Here is a 21,972-nt window from a genome sequence, read left to right as displayed (position 1 = left end):
AAAAAATGAATTCTCCAAACTTATTTTAAAGGATTTTTTCCATACTTCATAATTGTCCATAATTATGATTTACATTTAAATTTTCATAACTTATCACATATGACTTATACAGCTGAAATGCTAAACCTGGGATCATACTACACACATTATTTGCCTACATGTATGCATGTGCATACATGTTTATGTAAAGAAATAATTCTTAAGCAGCCAAAAAAAGTAGAAGGAAAAGGTCTCACATATCCAAAATCCTAGTTAACATAAAACTAATTAAAATGCCACATAAAATGACATTTTAAACTAATTTAGCTAAAATTCACTTCATATATTTCAGAATACATTTACCATTAGAAAGAATGCATACAAATGTTTAAAAGAACTGTAACTACATCAGTATTTGCAGCCAATATGTTAGAAATCTCCACCAATCACAGCACAGCCTCTGTAGATTTTATAATTCCCATATGCAGACCACTATTCCTTAGAGAATGGAAGAGAATGCAGGCACTGCTCCCAAAAATTACTTTGACAGCTGAGATCAAGGAACACTCCCAAGCTAGAGTAGGTACCAAATAATTCTAAACAGAATTACATTATAGTATAGATATATTAGTGTTTCTTACATTACTGTAATTTCAATTCTTCATGATACTAAGTACACTGTTATTTAATGCCATGGCTAACTGCTTACCATTTAATCTGTCCCTAAATAGCCAAGAGTCAACTAAATTGTCATTCAAAAAAAGTAAATTTATAAAATATGTATCTGTTTACATTTATATTGCCAATTAGTATGTTTTAATTATATTATGGAAGTAATTAGGAAGAAAAATGAAGACTATATCTAGGAAAGGCCTTTAAATGCAGATCCTACATCTATAATTCTTACTTCCAAAGAACAATACTGAGACTTGCTTCTCAAAATATCAGTCATGACCCATAATCACTGCCATCACCTGAGTGTATATTAGAAATGCAAAATCTCAGGCTCACTCCGACACACTGAATTAGAATCTGTCTTTTAACAAGAATCCTAAGTAGGTCAAATACATGTAAGTTTAAGGACACCAGTGTAGAAAGGCCCTTAACAACACTTATTCAAGTTCTAACTGAAAACTTATGGCTAGTAATTTCTATATTCATCTCTTTTCCTTCTGTGCCACTCTGGCCCTTTAATGCTTTATTCTCTATCTCCTTACAAAATTCATTCCCAACTTGGTAAGGACCATAGCATATTCATCTTTCTACACCCAATTAAACTTAACACAATGCTTATGACATAAAGTCTCAATTAACTTGTTTTAATAAAATAAATTTATAAGTGGGTAAATCAAAACTAATGAATGATGATACTATATAATACAAATTAAAAGATTTGACTGACAGGCCAGGTACCATGGCTCATGGCCATAATCTCAACACTTTGAGAGGCTAAGGTGGGAAGACTGCTTGAGCTTAGAAGTTCAAGACCAGTCTGGGCAACACAGAGAGACCTCATCTCTACTAACAATAAAAATGAAAAAATCAGCTAGGCATGGTTGTGAGTGCTTGTAGCTACTCAGGAGGCTGTGGTGAGAAGATAACTTGAGCACAGGAGATGTATGCTGCAGTAAGCCATGATGGAGTCACTGCATTCCAAGCCTGCACAACAGGACGAGACTGTCTCAAAAATAAATAAATAAATAAAATATAAATTTGACAAAAAGTTTATTTTTCCCTAATTTGGTACTCTATTATCTAATTTGCATAATGTATATTTACAGGGCTTTTTTCTTTTTTTAGACAGAATCTTCTTCTGTCGCTCAGACTGGAGTGCAGTGCAGCAGTCTTGGCTCACTGTAGCTTCCGCCTCCCAGGTTCAAGCGATTCTCATACCTCAGCCTCGCAAGTAGCGGGGATCACAGGTGTGCACCACCAAGCCTGGCTAATCTTTGCATTTTTACTGGAGAAGGGGTTTTGCCATGTTGGCCAGGCTAGTCTCGAACTCCTGACCTAAAGCAATCCACCTGCCTTGGCCTCCCAAAGTACTGGGATTACAGGAGTGAATCACCGCACCTGGCCTACAGGGCATTTCAATAAGATGTTCCAAATTAGTAACCAGCATCAAGTGGAAAATACTCAAATTACTCATTTGAGTTCCACAAACTTCTAAACAGAATGTGCAAAACACTGCCATACATTTTCACATTTTTCTTCATCCAACTCATCTTTTAGGTAACAAACTAGCAAATGTATCATCTAGTTTTGAATTAATTTTTCAAGTATGTATGTTAATGCTGCAAGTTCATGTTTTCAATTCTTTTAAGGATGTTTATTTACCATTTTGATAATAACTTAAATCTTCAAATATCTAGTATAACTCCATCAACTGAAACTCTCTTCATACCCAGATTGCAATTAGCATCATATAGTATAATGCCAATTAGTGATTTAATCACACAATGGTATAGCTCCATTTCTCTCTATATTTATAAATTTCTTCTCATATATTAGGTGTATTTGTAATTATCTAAAATAGTCACTTTAAGTACATTTATTACCAAATGGTAATCACTGATATATTCGTGTAATACTTTAAAATAACACAAGACACATAAACAATATCCATCTATAAAGACAAACTTGCTATAAAAATATAAAATAATATCATCTTAGAGCTCTGAAAAAGCAATCCAGAGAAATGACTTGCTGATGTCACACAGCTGGTAAGTTTCTGAGGTAAACCTTAAACTCAGTTATCTCAACTGTCACTTCAGTGACTTTTCTTGCATGGCTAATCCAAGATTAATAATTTAATCCCAAATAGAAATGAACAAAATCATTAAGAATGCAAATCTCTTATTGCACTTGAATACTTAAACTAAACTGTAACATTGTGACACCCAATGAAGATTTCTTACATTTCAAATGAAGTTAGAGAATTATACCCAATAAAGGGTAAATTCAAACTGGCACTATAGTCTACCTAATTTGGTAGCTCCATACTATACACTAACTTGATAAATTACCAAAGTAATTACAGCACTCTTATTTAGCATTTATCACATTACTAATATTTCCAAAGAAAAAAATAAAAGAGAATTTGATCCAAATATAACTATATAAAATACCAAGTCCTCCAGCCAAGAAAATGTTGAAAGCTGTGTTGTTGTTTTTTTCCTAGTTTTAATGAAGTGGCAGCAACTGTAACTATGGAAATTCATAACTGCCTAAGGACAAGTTATCTTAAAAGCAGTGTCCTTGAATGAATCCCAAAACATAAGCGGAATTTAAAAGAGGGAGAAATGGTACAAAAAAGCAAGAAGAAAAACAAAAACAAGTATGGCTCATCTGACAAATTTCAGTTACCAAAGAGCTTGTCCCATCTCAGATGAATAGAAGTATATATAACAGGGTGGTCCTTTTATGATATATTTTGAGGCTACAATGACTTTAGCAACAATAAAACAGTAGGATGAAAATAATATGTGGAAGAAAGAAGAATTTTACTTTTCAAGTATGTGCTTTAGAATATAACAGATACGTTACCTGGAAACTCCACATGATTAATCAAGCTGGGGTGCAATTCCAAACTGATTCATTTTGACAGTAATTAGTTAAGCTATTAAAAGTAAATGAAAGTTTAAAACTCATTCCAAATCTTGACACATTTCAATTTTTTGTTTTTTTTGTTTTTTTTTTTTAAGAACCTGATTTACCTAGGGAATAATTACAACCTGAGCTGCTTAGATCACCTTGCTTGTAATCTGTCCGTGATAAACTTACTTGAAAAGAGGTGATTAAAAAATCCATAGAAGAGATTGGCATGGTATTAGAGACAATGTATTTAAACTGAAAAGGTGTAAAATTATCTTATCTAGCAGGCAAATTTTAAATAGTTTATTCTGGCTGGGCACAGTGGCTCAGGCCGGTGATCTCAGTACTTTGGGAGGCCGAGGCGTGTGGATCACCTGAGGTAAGGAGTTTTAAACCAGCCTGGCCAACACGGCAAAATCTCATCTCTACTAAAAATACAAAACTTAGCCGGATGTGGTGGCGCACATCTGTAGTCTCAGCTACCCAGGAGGCTGAGGCATGAGAATCGCTTGATCCTGGGAGGCAGAGGTTGCAGTGAGCCAAGATCACACCACTGCACTCCAGCCTGGGCGACAAAGCGAGACTCTGTCTCAAAAAAATAAACATAAAAATAAATAAATAAATAGTTTATTCATCTAAAACAAACAATTAAACATTTTTCTAACTCCTCTATCATTTTTCTAACTCCTCTATCATTTTAATTTTTTAGAACTGAGGTCATTTTAATTTGCAATAAAGTTAAATGCATGATTCATTTGGCAAATGAACTAAATTTAAAATTAAAAGAGAGTCAGTACTTTAACATCTTTGATACCACTAAACAAGGCTTCATATATTCACTTGTGACCAGGTCACTAAATTTAACACTCGTGTTTTTGTTGACAAATCAATATTTATACAAATTAATAATTAAAGTCAGTCATATATGGTTAGATGAATCATAAGAAATGCCTCTCTCTGTAACTTATATGTAAAAATAGAACATGCTTATTCATAGGCAAAATTCCAAAATCAATGTTAATTAGGACAATTAAGTCAAACTTTGAAAACCTCTGTTAAGCTAAATAGCATTAGATTTATGCTGGGGAATAAATGCCAATAGCTTTCTGGCAGCTATTCAAAAATGCTTCAATATAAAATGTATTCTAATATATATAAATATAATATATATTTAATTCCTAAGACTATAAAATTATATGTATAGTATATATTATATGTAGTAATAGATAATTATATATAATTTCTAAAAAATATAAAATTATACATATATATAATTCCTAAAAATATCTGTCTTTCAATTATGCAACTATATTGAAAACAAGTTAAAGTTCATAAAATATTCAAAGAAAACTGCTATATACAAAAAACAAATTATGAATAAGGTGTCATCTGTTTCTGTTGGCTATCAATAAACAACAGATGGAATGGCAGTCACCAAAAATGAGTGCTTTCCCTTTGGTCAACTGGCTGTAGAGTTTCTTTTTACCTAATTTAGCTTATATTAACAGGGTTATGAAAATACATGGGAGAATAAAAAGAAAATCATGACCAATTTGTCTTAACTACTATAAACTGAAATAACTATGGGTCTAACGATATATAATAAAATATATATTCCACATGACAAGTAAGTGCTGCTATAAAAACCTTCTCAGAGATAATGGTACATACAAAATAAGTAAAGTCTTGAAGCTCCACCTATTCTTATCTTTATTTCATACTCCTAGGAATAAACTAAAGTGATGGATTTCCAAGAGGCAAAAAGCAAAACAGGAGTCTCAGGGTTTTGAATAAGATTACTTGAGCTAAGGACACCCACAGAGTAGATCTCTTCCAAGTAGCCAAAGTGAGTTCTAGTTCACTACAAAAACTGTTTGCCAGGGTTTCTTCTAAGAATCTATGACAGACAGAGGTTTTATAATCTGACTTATACCTCAGAGGTCACCTTGAGTCTGATAATATAAAACTCTGGTATGTAAAGCCCCCACAAATAACCCTTCTTTCCCAGAACTGTAATAATTCAAACAGTTAAGTAAAATAAATATGAACATAACGTATAGTAACCTTTAGTCACTTCAATAGAACTGAATCCAAATGCTTCAACATTTTTCCTAAACTAGCATCTAAAAAATATTTATATGAAACATATTTCATATTTTCAGATTCTCAAGACTTACGTTTAAACATTATTAAATAGGTACTTTACACATGTGTAAAATTAGTTAAAACATAAATGTAATAAAAGTAGGCTCTAGGATATTTGATTATCTCTCAAATAAAGACTGCCACTTAGAACAGGCTAGTGGCTCACATTGTTAAGTGTGATGGAAAAACGATTAAATGTGTTTAAATCCCCTTCCAAAATAATGATCTAAAAGAAATAATGCATCCTGAAAAACAATATGATTTTCAGTCAAAGCTGCTAAAAAGTATTTTGACTATTTGTTGCACTTATTTTACAAAAAAGAAAATACATAAAACACAACCAGAATTTGTAAGTCAGGAAGAAAGATCTCAGAACTTCAAAGACAGTAGATGATGACGCATGTGTGTAAAAACTATGGAAAGACAGGTTCCAACAAGTCTTTTGGCACTTCTATAAAAGATAAAAAGTCACTACATGACATAGAGTGCAAAGAAAGCAAAAAGAAAATCTGAAAGCTTTCAAGTTACATTAGAGTATTAGAAAATATGTCCATAAGTATAAACATCAATTTTAAAGTAACTTCAAAAGGGATATGGGTAAGCTAATTTATATTTTCTTCAAAATTAATTTCCTTGCCTAAAAGGAAGTAAAAAGTTCCACATAGAAATAATGCAGAGGAAATGTCTAAATAACAAAGTACTTAAACAGAGCTTTCTTAGGCTGCCTTTACAATAATTCTATAATTTCACTGATGAAACACAAGAATGGGACCCATTCTTCTGTGGTAAACAGGACAATCGCTGTCTGCCAGGAATTCAGGTCTATGAGCTTGGGGTATGTCATGATTGCCCTATGTATGTCATGTAGGTAAAATTTTCTTCAAAATCATGGTAGAATAATAAGACTAACATGAAAACAAATTATACTTTGATCAATTAATGGTAGGAAAAATGAAACACTGACAAAAATAAAAATACTATAATAATGTATTTCAAGACAGAATGTTCCCAATTGTAATACATGTGCTAAAATAAAAGTGTAAGTAGGAGGATATTGGGAGCAATAGTTTAAAAATGTAACAATGGGAGAGAAAAATCAGTTTTATATTGCAAAAGGTATTTATACAAGTTAGTAAGCTGTTGTATGCCTGGTCTCTCATAATTAACACTGTTCTAAGAAACACAACTAGAGCACCTCATTTTTCACCATACCACCTATTAATTAAAAAAGATAAATACAACTCTGAAATAGAAATAAGTAAAAACTTAAGGTAAAAACAGGAACTCAGCATAAATGGTAAGATCAAGATCAAAATGACTGATCACTCTCTTCTGTATCTCTCATTCCTACATTCCTTGAAGTTTAGTATGATACCTTACACCAACTGTCTGGTTTTCTGAATGGATTGTTGGAAGGCAGGCAGAAAAGATGAGAGGGAAAGAGGAAAGGTAATCACCATTGATAGTCATTTTCAACTTTTATTTAGTATAAGCTTAGCACCTAAGAAATCTGCTTAGTCAAACCCCATAAATTCTAATTCATTAATTCTAGAATGGGTCTAAAGTCTGTACTAGCTCTAGGGTGGGTCCAAAGTCTACATTTCAATAAATATCCAAGATGGTCCTAATGCAAGTAATCCATGGTCTCTGGAGCATCATTTCCAAACTTAGCACCACACAGTACTCCATGCTACCAAAAAATAAAAAATAAAATAAAAAGTGTCCTAAAAAATGCTTTTTTGATAAAAACAAGTTAAGAAAAAGAACAGATAAAAGTAATCCTATTTCTAAATATTAGAATTTTTTTTGGAGCTTCAACATGCATTGGAATTTCTACAGGTAAGAACATAATCACACTGCATTTCCTGAAATTATTGGCCATGGACTCTTTTCCCGGTGTTTCACTGACCAAAATCTGTAATTAAGTCTAAAACTTTTAAACAAGAAAACTAGAGACAAAGAACAAGATGAAAGGAATGTGATTATATTAGCAAATTTTAAAGCTTCCTTAGGATAAAAAAAAAGCAGACTAGTAAAGGAGAGAAAAAAATAGAAGGATCCTTTAATATTAAAGAGTTCTCTTTTATTTCAAGTAATACTGAACTACGGGCACAAAAATATCACTGTAATATACATAATTTCTCTCTATATGATAACTCCAAAGTTAAGGATGATAATACTAATCACAAGGCTTTCTTGAAACAATAAAGAAACTGGAAAAATAATGTTTCATAAGAGGATAATCTTTGCAGACAGACATATGAAGTAATAACTCTTCTCGAAGATCTCAAGAATAACTGTAGTTACCATTTTCAAACAATTAAAGAAAATATTTTAGAAATAGAAACTAGCAGGCTTATTTAACAAAGGAAAATTCTCTCTAGTTGCCTTATAAACAAAATATATTTTTGAAGCCTAAAAAAAGTTATCAACAGTAGAAACTACAAATAAAAACTATTTCAAGTCTATCTACTTAGAGCACCCAAAATAAACTATTTTAATTATCTAAGAGACAACAATTCTCAGATTTGCCTCATCAATTTCATATGAGCCCATAACACAAAACTGATTTAAAAAATCAAAGTGAATTCTCCCAAATAAAATCTTTCAAGTGATTATAATACAGGAGGTTAATACAGATTAAAAAATTTTTTTGAGAAAACTGTTACTTTGAGGAAAAAAACCCAAAGACTCTTTAAAATGAAACAGGTAACAAAACAAATGATGACAGCTAACCCTAAAAATATCTTTATATCTCCCCTGTGGAAAGAAAGATTTTTGAAAAGTGCCTGCCTCAGCTCAAGCCAGGAAAGTATGCCCTAAGAATTCATAACCGTAAGCCAGCACTTAAAGGTTTGAAATTTACACTCCTGATGTAATAGAAAACATACACACCAAACTTTTATTTAAAATATTCTCAAGTTGGTAGAGGCCCTTTCAAGGTACCTGGTAAAAATGAACATAAATGATTTCCCCAGAAGAAACTCTTTAAAACCTGGCCTCAAAGAATTTGCAATGAGAAAAAGGTAAACACCCCAACAGAAAAATTGGTGAAAGGCTTGCATACACATTTCCCAGAAAAGGAAATACAATTTACCAAAAATAAGTAAACAGATGCTCCAAATCATGAGTACTGAGAGAACTGCAACATAAAATGTCAATATGCTATTTTCCCTGCATCACATTGGAAAGCATTAAAACACTGGACAAAAGTTTGTGAAGCAACAGAAACATTATCCATTGCTAGTATGAGTGTGAACTGATTTGGAAAACAATTGCAGTTATCTAGCAAAACTGAAGATGCAGATAGTCTGTAACTTAGCAAATCTACACCTTAATACATACACAAACTCCCTGTTACCATGCTGCAGGAGATATTTATAGGAACATTTAAAACAAAGCTGTATAGAGTAGAAAAGCATGAAAACAACCTAACTGCCCATCAACAAAGCAAAAGAAAAACTAGGTAATAATCTATTCTTTCCATAGAAAACTATACATTAGTGAAAATAAATAAACTACAACTACATGGATCAGCATGTCTGAATCAAATCAACATAATTTTGGTCAAAATATCAAATTACCAGAGAAAAACATTTGATTCCCCTCATATGAAATTCAAAACCTATAAAAATAAACCACGTATTATTCATAAGTATATAGATTTACAGTGTAAATCTCTTCTATAAAGAAAAAGAAATGAATGAGAAACATAAAGCTGAGTAAAGAAGTGGCCTCTGGGCTAGACAGATAAAGATGAGATTGTCGAGGATTTACAGGAAACTTCTAAAGCTTTGGGAATGGTCTGTCTTTTAAGGTGGGTGATGGATGCTCTGGTGTGTCCATTATTATTATGCCTCCAACAAAATACAAACTACAAACACTCAGGTAAGCATGTGGTATATTTCACAATATAGAAAAAAATTGTTAAGAGTAACCAATAGTAATATACATGTCTTTTTCTTTGACTTCTAAGTATATGTTTGCCCTGTGTCTTTCTCACCCTCTGAAATTTTGGCGTCAGAATTGTATGATGCTTATGATAAATAAAAAATAAACTACCGTATTTCTTATTGGAATCTTCTTGGGTTCAGGTGGCACATCCTGTGGAACAAATTTCACTGGTTCCTTAATCTGCCTCCTTGATCGTTTGGTTCCATCTGGTAGGGTTTCCATGGCCATGTCTGCTTCCATGTCACTGCTCCCTGCCTGGTCACATTCTGAGCACTGCCTACATAAACGGGAAAAATTTAAGTCATGTATTTATTATTATCTTCAGGCTTTAGCTATAGCTTTTATAAATACAAAATCCAGGTATATAAGAAGAATATGTAAAAATATACACAGGTAATATGATCACAGGGTATATAATGAAAAAACATTCAGAAACACTCTTCTAAGAGTGACTACTGTTAATATAATATTTAAGGCAATTTAATGTATCCTGTAAGTATAAGAACACATTTAACAATGCTATATGTTTAAGTGAACCAACATGAGATTCAACACTGATTAAAAAGGTGGTTTTGTCAGCTGCAGTGGCTCACACCCATAATCCCAGCACTTCAGGAGACTGAGGCAGGATGATTGCTCACAACATAGTGAGACAACTGTCTTCACAAAAAAAAAACACCAAAAAACAGAAAATTAGCCAGGTTTGGTGGCACACACCCATAATCCCAGCTACTCAGGAAGCTGACGTGAAAAGGTCACTTGAGCCCAGGAGATCAAGGCTGCGGTGAGCCATGATTGCAACACTGCACTCCAGCCTGGGTAACATGAGCAAGACCCTATCTTAAGTAATAATAATAATTTACCTTTGGAAAGTATGACTTTTCTTTAAATGACATATACTGTGATATCTAAAAATCGAAGTCCTTCATGGACCCTAACACTACTCCTTGTCACAGTTATCATATCTTTTAATTGTAGTCAATGACAAGTTGTGCTGAATATACTACTTAAACTATAGAAACAGACTCCAAGAAGTGTTCGGGGAAAAAAGGGTCATGTTAGTTGGTGGCCCCTACTACTTCTAAAAGAAGAAATATACATTTATTTACCAAAGGAATTTGTTAAAGTAGCATTTATTAAAAATTTTAATATGGGTAATATTAAAAATTAATTGAAACTAAAACTTTAGACAAGTGGTATCCCACAAAACTTTTTATAACATTAGGATTATCTACATATCTGCACTGTCCAGAACAGTAGCCACTAGCCATAGATGGTTACTGAGCACTTGAAATGTGGCAAATAAAAACTGAGAAAATTTCAAATTTCAATATTAATTGATTTAAATTTAAATAGCCGTATGTGGCTAGTGGCTAACATTTAGACAGCAAAAATCTAAACAAGGACTGCTGGAAATCTTTATATTGTAAATCATAAAGGACCATTTCAAAAAGTTAAAATCAGTTGTTAAAAGTACATTTTTACTTATATTTTCTTCAACTGTAAAAGAATGATCAAAGGCAAATTCTCCAAAAGTTTGATAGTATTCTCTTAATAAAAATGATTATAATCTGTAAAAGTGTATTTGATATTTAGTTTGTATATGTTTATATCAGTATCTTTGAATGTAGCTTATAATTCTCATAGCAAGAATTTTCAAAGATTTATGATTTGATTTCATCCTCCATCAATATTCACATCTTTCACTAATACTGTAAACTTATTAAACTAATATTTAATTGTAAAAGTGACAGCTTTAATTTTTGAACTCCAACAACAGAGTTAAATACCAAGTACCATTTGTTTTGTTAATGCAAAGATATTATTCCCAAAATACAAATGAATCCTTAACATATTAATGTAAATATCTTAAAATTTCCAATTCTTTAAGAATAGGTTAGCAAAAATTTTAGCACTAGAAATCAGTGAAAGCAAAACAAAAATGTACATAATCATGTATTACTCAGAAAACATTTATGTATCTATTGCTACCCTTCATGTAACTATAGCTAGCACATTGTCCCCTAGATTGTCAGATTACCATCATAACAAAAATACAACTAAATGAATATACTAAATTGCTCCTGCATTTGTCCCATATGAAAACATCAAGGACTGGTAAGAGAAAATACACACCTTACAGAATCTCAGAATTGAAATGGTAAGTATATTCTGACTTTATTAGCAGAACTGTGAAAACCCCAGAAATGTTAGATATTGTTAGTAACAATAAATGCAACAGCCTTCGAAACAGAGATGACTAGAGAAATTACCAAATTATATTACAAAAAGGCCCATTGCTTCACTTTTCAGCATTAAATTATAATCTTAATGCTACTTGATCATTTCTATCAGTTGAGTGAAATATAGTCAAAGTTTCTCAAACAGTTCTAATTCACTTTTTTTTTTTTTGAGACAGTCTGCAACCTCCACCTTTTTTAAGCGATTGATTCTCCTGCCTCAGCTTCCTAAGTAGCTGGGACTACAGTTGTGTGCCACCATGCGCAGTTAATTTTGGATTTTTTAGTAGAGACAGGGTTTCACTATATGTTGGCCAAGCTGGTCTCAAACTCCTGATCTCAGGTGATCTGCCTCAGCCTTCCAAAGTGCTGGGATAACAGGTGTGAGCCACCATGCCAGGCTCTAATTTACTTTTAAAATATGTTGTTTGTCTATTTAAATAACAGGCAAACGTAATGTTATCTAAATCCCCTGGGTATAGAAGCAAGTACCTTTTTCAGATAAATCATTGTTTTGTTTTTTAAAAAAACTGAAATATTTCCTCTTTGCTTCTCTTTCGGTAGCTATTACCCTTGTCGGGACATTATTTATTCTTATGTTCACTTCCATCCCCACTAAAACTAATACAGTTAGGTGACAAAGAAATTTGGCTCTCTAATTCCCAGAGAATAGAAATGCTATACCCTGAGCACCACAAAACACTGAACAACTCAAAAAATCAAAACAAATGTAACGGCCAATGCAGAATATATCCATTCCTATTTCAAGACAACCACCACATGATTGTTGCAGTAGATAGAGTCTACACTGAGTAGACTACAAGAGTATTATGGACATAATACTTCTTACCCATTCTTCAACAATCTATTAAACACTATAGCCTTCATCTTATAAATAGCATTTAAGATATGTAAAAGTGTTTCTGCTACACCAATTGGTATACAAGATGTTAAGAAATAATAACCTAAATCCATGGCCTGTCTAATTCAACGAAATCAAATAATTTTTTTTTTTTTTTTTTTTGAGACAGAGTCTTGCTCTGTCGCCCAGGCTGGAGTGCAGTGGCATGATTTAAGGCTCACTGTAACCTCCATCTCCCGGGTTCAAGCAATTCTCTGCCTCAGCCTCCCGAGCAGCTGGGATTACAGGCGCCTGCCACCATGCCCGGCTAATTTTTGTATTTTTAGTAGAGACAGGGTTTTACCATGTTGGCCAGTCTGGTCTTGAACTCCTGACCTCGTGATCCACCCGCCTCACCCTCCCAAAGTGCTGGGAATTCAGGTGTGAGTCATCATGCCCAGTCGAAATCAAATAATATTTTAAGGAAAATCATGATTATCTTTCCTAAAGTCAAATACATATCTGGTTTCTTTCAATAATCCACTAAACTGCTATTATCTATTAATTTAGCTAAACTCACCTTAATCCTGTATATTTTTGCGTAACACACTGTATTAGAGAATAGAGTCCTAAAATTTATAATTCCCAAGGACAATACTAAAGATAATCTTAACCTTTTAATTGATACAAGTCAATTAAAAATTTAAAGTATAATAAAAATCCATGTCAGGAATTTATGCAACAGAATAACTTTCATGCTGAAATACCAAGAGGTTTTTCTCAATTCTTTTCCCTTCCTCCCTTCCTCCCTTCCTCTCCCTCCCTCTTTCTCCCTCCCCCTCCGCCTTCCTCTCCCTTCCTTTCCTTCCTTCTTACCCGCCCTCCCACCCTCCCTCTTTTTCTGTCTTTTTTTGAGACAGAGTCTCACTCTGTCGCCCAGACTGGAGTGCATTGGCGCAATCTCAGCTCATTGTAGCCTCAGCCTTCCAGGTGTAAGCAATTCTCTACCTCAGCCTCCTGAGTAGCAGGGATTATCAGTATCTGCCACCATTACTAGCTAATTTTTGTATTTTTAGTAGAGACAGGGTTTCATCATGTTGGTCTTGAACTCCCAACCTCAAGTGACCCACCTGCTTCAGCCTCCCAAAGTCTGGGATTACAGGCATATGCCACTGCGTCTGGCCTTTTCTCAATTTTCTATACCTTCTATATGTTTCTAGCACATACAACTACAACCTATAATCAGAATGATGACCCAATGAGATTTCAGAATCTTAGTTACCAAAGAAAAATGTTTAATAGCGTTTAGACAAGAAAATGTACTAATTTAGCCCAGGCATAGTGGCTCACACCTGTAATCCAGCACTCTGGGAGGCCGAGGCAGGCGTATCACGAGGTCAGGAGATCGAGTCCATTCTGGCTAACACAGTGAAACCCTGTCTCTACTAAAAATACAAAAAATTAGCTGGGCGTGGTGATACTCGCCTATAGTCCCAGCTACTCGGGAGGCTGAGGCAGGAGAATTGCTTGAACCCAGGAGGCGGAAGTTGCACTGAGCTGAGATCGTGCCACTGCACTCCAGCCTGGGCGACAGAGCAAGACTCCATCTCCAAAAAAGAAAAAAAAAACAAGAAAGTGTACTAATTTGGAGAATTTTATTTGTGTAAGTTAAAAAAAAAATGATTTTATGAATCTTTAAATGCAATAAATCCAGTAACATTCCATATTCCAAATATTTCATGATTTACTCTTTTCTCCTCCACAATTTATCTTTTTTAGTCATCAAGAACTCAGGATCCCACACCAGAGTTTTTTTTCTTATATCTAAGCTGTTGGCCATGTTTTCTCCTGTATTTAGAAGAAAGTCTTGACAGGTGCCTACATAAAACTTTAAGAGATGACTCAAATATCATTCTTCTCAGACAAGTAATACCTCAGTCCCTCCTACTTCTGCATTACGGGTATCTCTTTGAAGGGCAGAGAACAACATTTAACTCAATTTGTAAATTTTATTCTTTTTGTAGTTATAATATCTGTATAAAACTTTAATAGATATATACCTATTAATTCATATACAGTAAATGCCCCATTCTAAAGCTGGAATTCCTACTAGCACTTAATGGGAAGAAGAGGCAATAAAAAAAATTTAAATGAACAAATTATCCAGAAAAACAAAGGAAAAAACCTCTGTAAACTATTCCTAGAAGGGTTAGTGTTTTCTTTGCATCATAAAATAAACACAGACATATCCAAGGAATAAAAGGATATAATATTACTCAATTCTCTGTTAAATAATGTGTTTCAGAATATTCTTCAAACAATTGGAAAAGGCAACACAAGTTCCAATCAGATGAATGGAGGCAGAAACATAACATTAGTATTCTACAATTAAGAGATGATTAACTATTTGAGCTACTCTAATAAATCAAGCCCTTACCATTTGTATCCTACCAAACATGTCTTAGAATTTAAGGCAGTGTGGAGATTGTATATTTTTAAAAACAACAACAAAAACTAAAATAACAAACTAAAAATGAGACAAAATGCATTTTAAATACTAGAAAGAGGTACGAACAAAATAGAACCTAGATCACACCAACCCTAGCCTCTCTATTCCCTGTGGAATTCTTCACCCACCTTTTAATATTATTCTTTACTAGCTTTTCACATCCCTGGCCCAACTTAAGAAGCCCCTAGGTTTTCCCCTCTCCTTCTCCTGGGCAGCAGAGCATAATTCAAGAAAAATCAAATAATCACATTTACTTATGCACTAAACATTCTTGCTACACAGCCTCAGCAAGTCAGTTTGATTTTTCCACAGTAAGTTGTTACCAACCATCTGCTGTCTTCTCAAGAGCCCATCATCATCCCAGGTCTCTTCCCTCTCAACAGACTCCTATATCACTAAAATGTCTGAGCCTGTCCAACGTGAATTCACTCAACTTCCCAACCCTTCACCTGTAATTACTTCTGTATCTGTATCCATCTTTTCTTTGATATCACATGTCTTAACCTGCCCAGCACAGTCCACTGAACTCTGGGATGGACTGAACAGAAAGCATCCAAATCTAGAACTAGTGTCTCCATGAAAACAGTGCTGGTACTGGAAGAAAAGGCTGGATAGCAAGTGCTTCAATAGTCATTCGAGTAGAATATGATATCTGAGAAGGTAACAGATTGTATAGTAATTAATTCTAGGTACAGTTTGCTTACGGGATATTTAGTAGTAAGGGTGTTACCACAGGCTTGCAGAACATAAAAACAGCAAAAATAAATATTCAGAAATGCTATACCAGAAGGACCATTCAGAAATGTTATACCAGAAGGACCTGTGGAAGTTTAAGCTGAAGACTAAGGCACAGTCATCAAATAAGAGTCCAGTAACAGGACTCTAGTCATAAAAGGAAATTTGATCACTAGAAACAAGGAGAAATTAAAGGACCTTTTCCCTTAAAAAAGGACTAGCAAGAACAAGGTAGAGTCTAAAGCAGATGTCAGTCAGAGATATACTAGTAAATGTCTAACACTTGACCCTCTGGGGGGAAAGCCCTACTATGTAGTATTCAGTAATTTTTATAGTACAAATACTCCTAACCATGGCAATTTCAGTTTCAAATTATCAACATGGCATCACAGAATATAGGATGGGGAAAAGGGTGTGTAGTAGCAACTATTACAGGTTGAGCATCCCAAATCCAAAAATCCAAAATCTGAAGTGCTCCAAAATCCAAATATTTTTTGAGCACTGACATTATAGTCAAAGAAAATGTTCACTGGAGCATTTCAGATTTCGGATTTTCAGATTTGGGATACTCGACCAGTAGGTACAATGCAAATATTCCAAAACAAAAACAAAAACAAAATCCAAATCACTTCTGGTCCCAAGAACTTTGGATAAGGGATACTCAACCTGCATATCATTTTTTTTCTACCATCCTGATACAATAGACTTAAATAACATCAAAAGCATAGACAATAGTAAAATGTGACAAAATATTTAGAAAGTGTTAAGTTTTGAGTATTTATTATCTTTAATATAACTTCAAAAATAAACTGAAAATGTTAAAAAGCAAAAAGTAAAAATTGCCTTCCACATTTGAGGTACACTAAAGAAAAAACATAATTTTCTGAATCTTGCACACTCCAAAATTAATACACCCAGTTAACTGCTAACCAAAGCTAAGTTGATCTTAGAGGCCAAAGGAAATGTGATCACGACAAACAAGGAGAAATTAAAGGCTTCACTGTGCTACAACATTAACTTCTACTTTTACTTAAAAACCACTAACACCAGTGAAAAGGCTCTAAGTTGTTTAGGCCCTTTTAGGAGTACTCTCACTAAAACACCTCAGGCTATGTACATTATTTCTTTTTTTTTTTTTTTTTTTTAATTTCAACTTTTATTTTAGATTTAGGGGGTACATGCACAGGTTTGTTACATGGGTATACTGCACGATACTGAGGTTTGGAATATGAATGATCCCTATCACTCAGGTAGTGAGTATAGTACCCAACAGTTTTTTCAAGCCTTGCTCCCCTCCTGCCCTCCCCACTCTAGTAGGCCCCATCTTTATGCCCATGAGTATCCAGTGTTTAGCTTCCACCTATAAGTGAGAACATGCAGTGTTTGGTTTTCTGTTCCTGGGTTAATTCACTGAGTATAATGGCCTCCAGTTGCCCCCTTGTTGCTACAAAGAACATGATTTTACTTATTTTTTTTTGGCTGCAGAAACTCTCACACACTGGAAACCAGAGCTCTGCAGGCTGAGCAGTAACAGGAGGGTCCATAACTTCATTTAAGGAGAGAACTGCATATCTTCATACAAGTTCATGGCAAAACATCCTGGCTCTGGAGACTATCAAACTAGCTTTCAATTTAAACACCCACCCAGGATGCTTATTAACATTGTTGGGATTTGAATATACTATAGCAGTTTCTGAAGCACATAAATACCACAATAAATATATTCCACTGTATTTCAAAAGAACAGGCCAGTAAGATTATCTGAAAACAAGCTGATACAAAGAACACTATAAAAAAGCAATCCTGTGAAAATAGTGAAAAAATTTCAGCTTCCTAATCAAATGAACAGAGGCAGCCTTAAGTGATAAAACAATGAGGTCAAAAAACAGGTCTAATGTATTTGAGGAACACACACAACCTCTTGTAGAGACTAAAATTTAAAAATTTGGGGTTCACTCTTTTCTGAAACTGGAAAGGTTACGGAACTTGTATACAAAGAATATTCATTTTCATTCCAAAGTTTTCCATTTCCTATATTCTCCTTCCTATAAGAAATCATTCTACTAAAATCTGAACATCTGTCCCTTTCTTAGAATAAAATTAAGGAAAGGATAAAACTCATTATAGATACTATAACCTTATCAAATGTCTGTAGTGATTCGATATGCCTGTTAATAAAAAAAATTAAGAAATGTTTATCAAACGTTTCTAGATTTCAAAGTATGGTTGGATTTCAATAACTAGCACAAATACCAAATACCAGAAGTAAAGCCTTTGACACTAATCTAAAAATAAGATACTAAATTGCAAGTAAAAGCATATGATGGCAAATTTTAGATAAATTCAATTTCAAAATAACAATAAAGTATTTGAGAAATTCTTAACAATAAAACAAAAGAATTATAAGCAATGGACAGAATTCATGCCTTAAAGAAGAATCTATTGCTAAAATAATAGCCACGATTAATGAAAAATTCATTTCTCAAAAAAGCTGTTATAGATTTAGTCACATAATGCTATAATAAATACTGATGACAGTCAATTTTAAAATGTGCCAAATACTTTATTATGAACAAATATAATATTTCATCTTATACTGCTGAAACTAAGAGTAAATCAATTGAAACATCTAAATCTCCTCTATTTTACTTACCAATAACTGTTTTTGGTCTTTCTTGGCATCCTTGTAAGAGGAGGATCCAGACATCCAAGGTGGTAATGTAGTTTACAGGTATCACACAATAAAAGAAGATGCTGATCATGGTTCTTCTTACAAATTCCACAACTTTTAATAAAGGCAGCAAGTAAAGATTTCAATAATAATTATCATAGTGAAACGCAGTTTACTTATAGCATATTTTTTAAATTATAAAATTTCATCTTGATTTAATATTTCTTCTGTTGAGATAGACAATTTCTTTCATTAACACATCTTTTTACAATGTCAGTAACTGTTAGTTCTAAATACTTTTGAGAATGTTAAAAATAGTTTGGATCTGATATAAATTTAAATATTACTAGAGTCAAACTTTCTAAGGAATTACATATATAAGGTATTTATCCTCAACATCATATATATTTTAATTTTAATTATTACCTAAAATCCATTTCACATTAGTTCACTTTTTCTCTAGACACATAAATGATAGAACAAAGTAAATTCCCAATTTTCTAAAACTATGAAAAAATTACTTCACAAACAGAATGTAGTTTATTTCCTACCATTAGTTTAGTTGTAAACCTTTCAAAGAGTCTTCAACATGTAGATATTGCTACAAGTATACATGAGTCTCTTTTCAATATTGGATTTAGAGTCTTAAAAATATACTAATTAAATTCAAAAGTAAAAAAATTAAAAACACATACTATATATATACACACACACACATATCAATTGATATTTATTGCAAAGATTATGGAATTTTGTGATTGTTACTATTATTTTAGGATTTTTTGGTTTCTCAGAAATCTAACTTCTCTTATGCAAAAAGGCAATTTAACTACACCTGCGTACACAAGTACCATCACCTGAAAATCTAAAGTATATTTATATTTGGAATGTACAGAAAGCAATGATAGTTAGGGTTTTTTTTTGTTTTGTTTTGTTTTTTTTTTTTAATACTCCTAGAAAAAAAGTCACACACATACACACTTAAAAAGCCAAAATAAATAAATAAAAAACCAGTACCTGGTCTCAGTAAAAAAGAAAAATCGCTTAAAATATATTCTGAAACAAAAACGAATTGTAGTCATAAAAGTCAGAAGCATAGTGATATTGCCTGATGGTTCCAAATGAACCAACTATGTTTGAAAAAGCTGGCCTGAGAATGTGCTAATGTTCACATTGTACACTAATACAATGTGGGCTTTCCCCACATTTCAAGGAAGTTATTTGCTATTACTTGTAGAGGGAGCCTCCAACAAAAAAAACAGAAGGTAGTTATGGAGATTGATATTGTTATTGCTACTATTTCTGAGAAAGAAATTTTGAGAAGAATATTTATGTATTTACACATGCATAACATATATGTATGCATATACATGGATAAATATACACACACATACACACACACACATACAAAAACACTAGCATCTTTTAAACTTCTCTCACTTAATCAATATAAATTATTTGGGAAAAAGTGAGATCGTAACCTATTTATTTATGGAAAGAAGTCTTGACTACAATAAACTTACTATAATGGTGAACACTGAAAATATTGAGCAAAGAAAGTAAAAAACAAAAATACTTATGCAAACAAAGTGATTGCAACTGAGCATCAAGAGAAAAAAAAGTGTAGAACCTCAAAACTAAAACTTATCGGGCCAGGCGCAGTGGCTCACGCCTGTAATCCCAGCACTTCGGGAGGCCGAGACGGGTGGATCACGAGGTCAGGAGATCGAGACCATCCTGGCTAACGCAGTGAAACCCCGTCTCTACTAAAGAATACAAAAAATTAGCCAGGCGTAGTGGTGGGTGCCTATAGTCCCAGCTACTCGGGAGGCTAAGGCAGGAGAATGGCGTGAACCCAGGAGGCGGAGGTTGCAGTGAGCCGAGATTGTGCCACTGCACTCCAGACTGGGCGACAGAGCGAGACTCCGTCTCAAAAAAAAGACAAAAAACTAAAACTTATCTTCATTATCCACTATCTACAAAGGCAATAGATTCATTCTATATATGTATATGACACCCATCACTATCCATAAAACAAACTCTACGATTCATTCAAGTAAAATAAAATACAAATGCCCATCTGTTATATTGTTTTAATTATTTAAGACAATAACCATAATGTTATCTAAAGTAATTTTCCAATTCCCCAAAGAGTACTGCTCTTTTCCATAGAGTTTAGGTTAAAACAGCAACAAAAATCCCCTCTATCATTCAAACTGGAATGCATCTTTGATAAAATGAATTTCAAATGCACTTAAATTCTGCTACGGACATAATTCATTCTCAAATATTTGCAGGATCTTCTTTCTAATAAGTATCAGTTTAAAAAAATACACAGTATTATTCTATCATTATTAATTTCATTACTTGCCTATAAAGTACTGCAGGAAGAGTAGATGTCTTTTGTGTGCCTCCTTCTTTTTTACTTGGTTTTCTCTCCTTGGGTGCTCGCAAAATTGCTGGTATATTCAACTTCTATTGATTTGAACAAATGTAGTATATATTGTTTTAAGAAAGAAATAAAAGCAACATTTTCCTCTAATTGCCACTTAAGCTAAGTAAATATAGTAGGATTGTTAGGGGAAAATCTGCCTTACCAGTTATTACATTGGCAAAAAGGATTAAAATGAGCTTTCTTCTAACAGTTATTTCCATAAGAAATCTATAATTACAGACTTCCATCAATTTTCAGTGGTACACTAAAACATAAAAATTAAACTTCTACTTCAGCTTTGAAAGACAAAGACATATATGTAGGAGGTTTGAAAAAAAAAAACACAGAACACTTGACAAAAAGAATATTGAGGCCGTTTATTTTCTTCAGCACCCCAGCTATATTGGTGCTCCATAGGTTAATTAGAAAAATTATCTTATTGGACCAAACTCTCCAACAAAGCAAGTGAGATTCTCTTTGGGTTTCTACTAATCTGTAGTATGCTGGCTTCTCAGACAGCAACCATCTATCAAAGTCATTTCTCAGTGGCCTGGTGGGCCCACATCTGTTCAACCAACTGAAAAAAAAAAAAAGTGTCATGCAAGCAGTATAAATGAATTCTACTTGGGCTATGTATTTTACATTTGCAAAAGGAAATTTGCAAACCTCTGTTAAAAGTCTTTTAATAAATGAAACTGTCTTTTATGATAGATAATATTTTAAACAGGAGATTCTTATGAGAAAAACTTGCAAATCAAGCCAAAAGATAATGCCAGCTTGGCAAATAAACTAAAGCTTTATACTCAACATTAACTCCTCCAAATATTAACTATAAAACACCATCATCTTCCAAAAATCCATCAACCAACC

At 33.3% G+C, this 21,972-nt stretch overlaps 1 protein-coding gene across 12 annotated transcripts in view; it reads right to left on the bottom strand.

The window, feature by feature from the left end:
• PHF14 (PHD finger protein 14) overlaps window positions 1-21,972 on the bottom strand; it is a 214,539-nt gene that overhangs the window by 127,651 nt on the left and 64,916 nt on the right. For 11 of the 12 annotated variants that reach the window (XR_001900959.3, XR_001900961.3, XR_001900962.3 and 8 more), the window contains exons 12-14: window positions 21,040-21,143; window positions 18,651-18,782; window positions 9,781-9,949 (exon numbers count right to left, since the gene is read on the bottom strand). Coding sequence is in view for 9 of the 12 variants with exons in the window: in XM_021935988.2 (XP_021791680.1) it covers window positions 9,781-9,949; window positions 18,651-18,782; window positions 21,040-21,143 (405 nt within the window). In the remaining 3 variants the exon portion in view is untranslated. Of the gene's footprint in view, window positions 1-1,982; window positions 3,599-9,780; window positions 9,950-18,650; window positions 18,783-21,039; window positions 21,144-21,972 lie in introns of those variants that run through there. The other variant, XM_021935991.2, reaches the window with a different exon arrangement.

This window comes from Papio anubis, chromosome 4 (genome assembly GCF_008728515.1).
Source record: "Papio anubis isolate 15944 chromosome 4, Panubis1.0, whole genome shotgun sequence".
NCBI classification, from domain to species: domain Eukaryota; kingdom Metazoa; phylum Chordata; class Mammalia; order Primates; family Cercopithecidae; genus Papio; species Papio anubis.
Note: the sequence above shows the minus strand (reverse complement) of the source record. Positions and strands in the feature narration are given on the sequence as shown.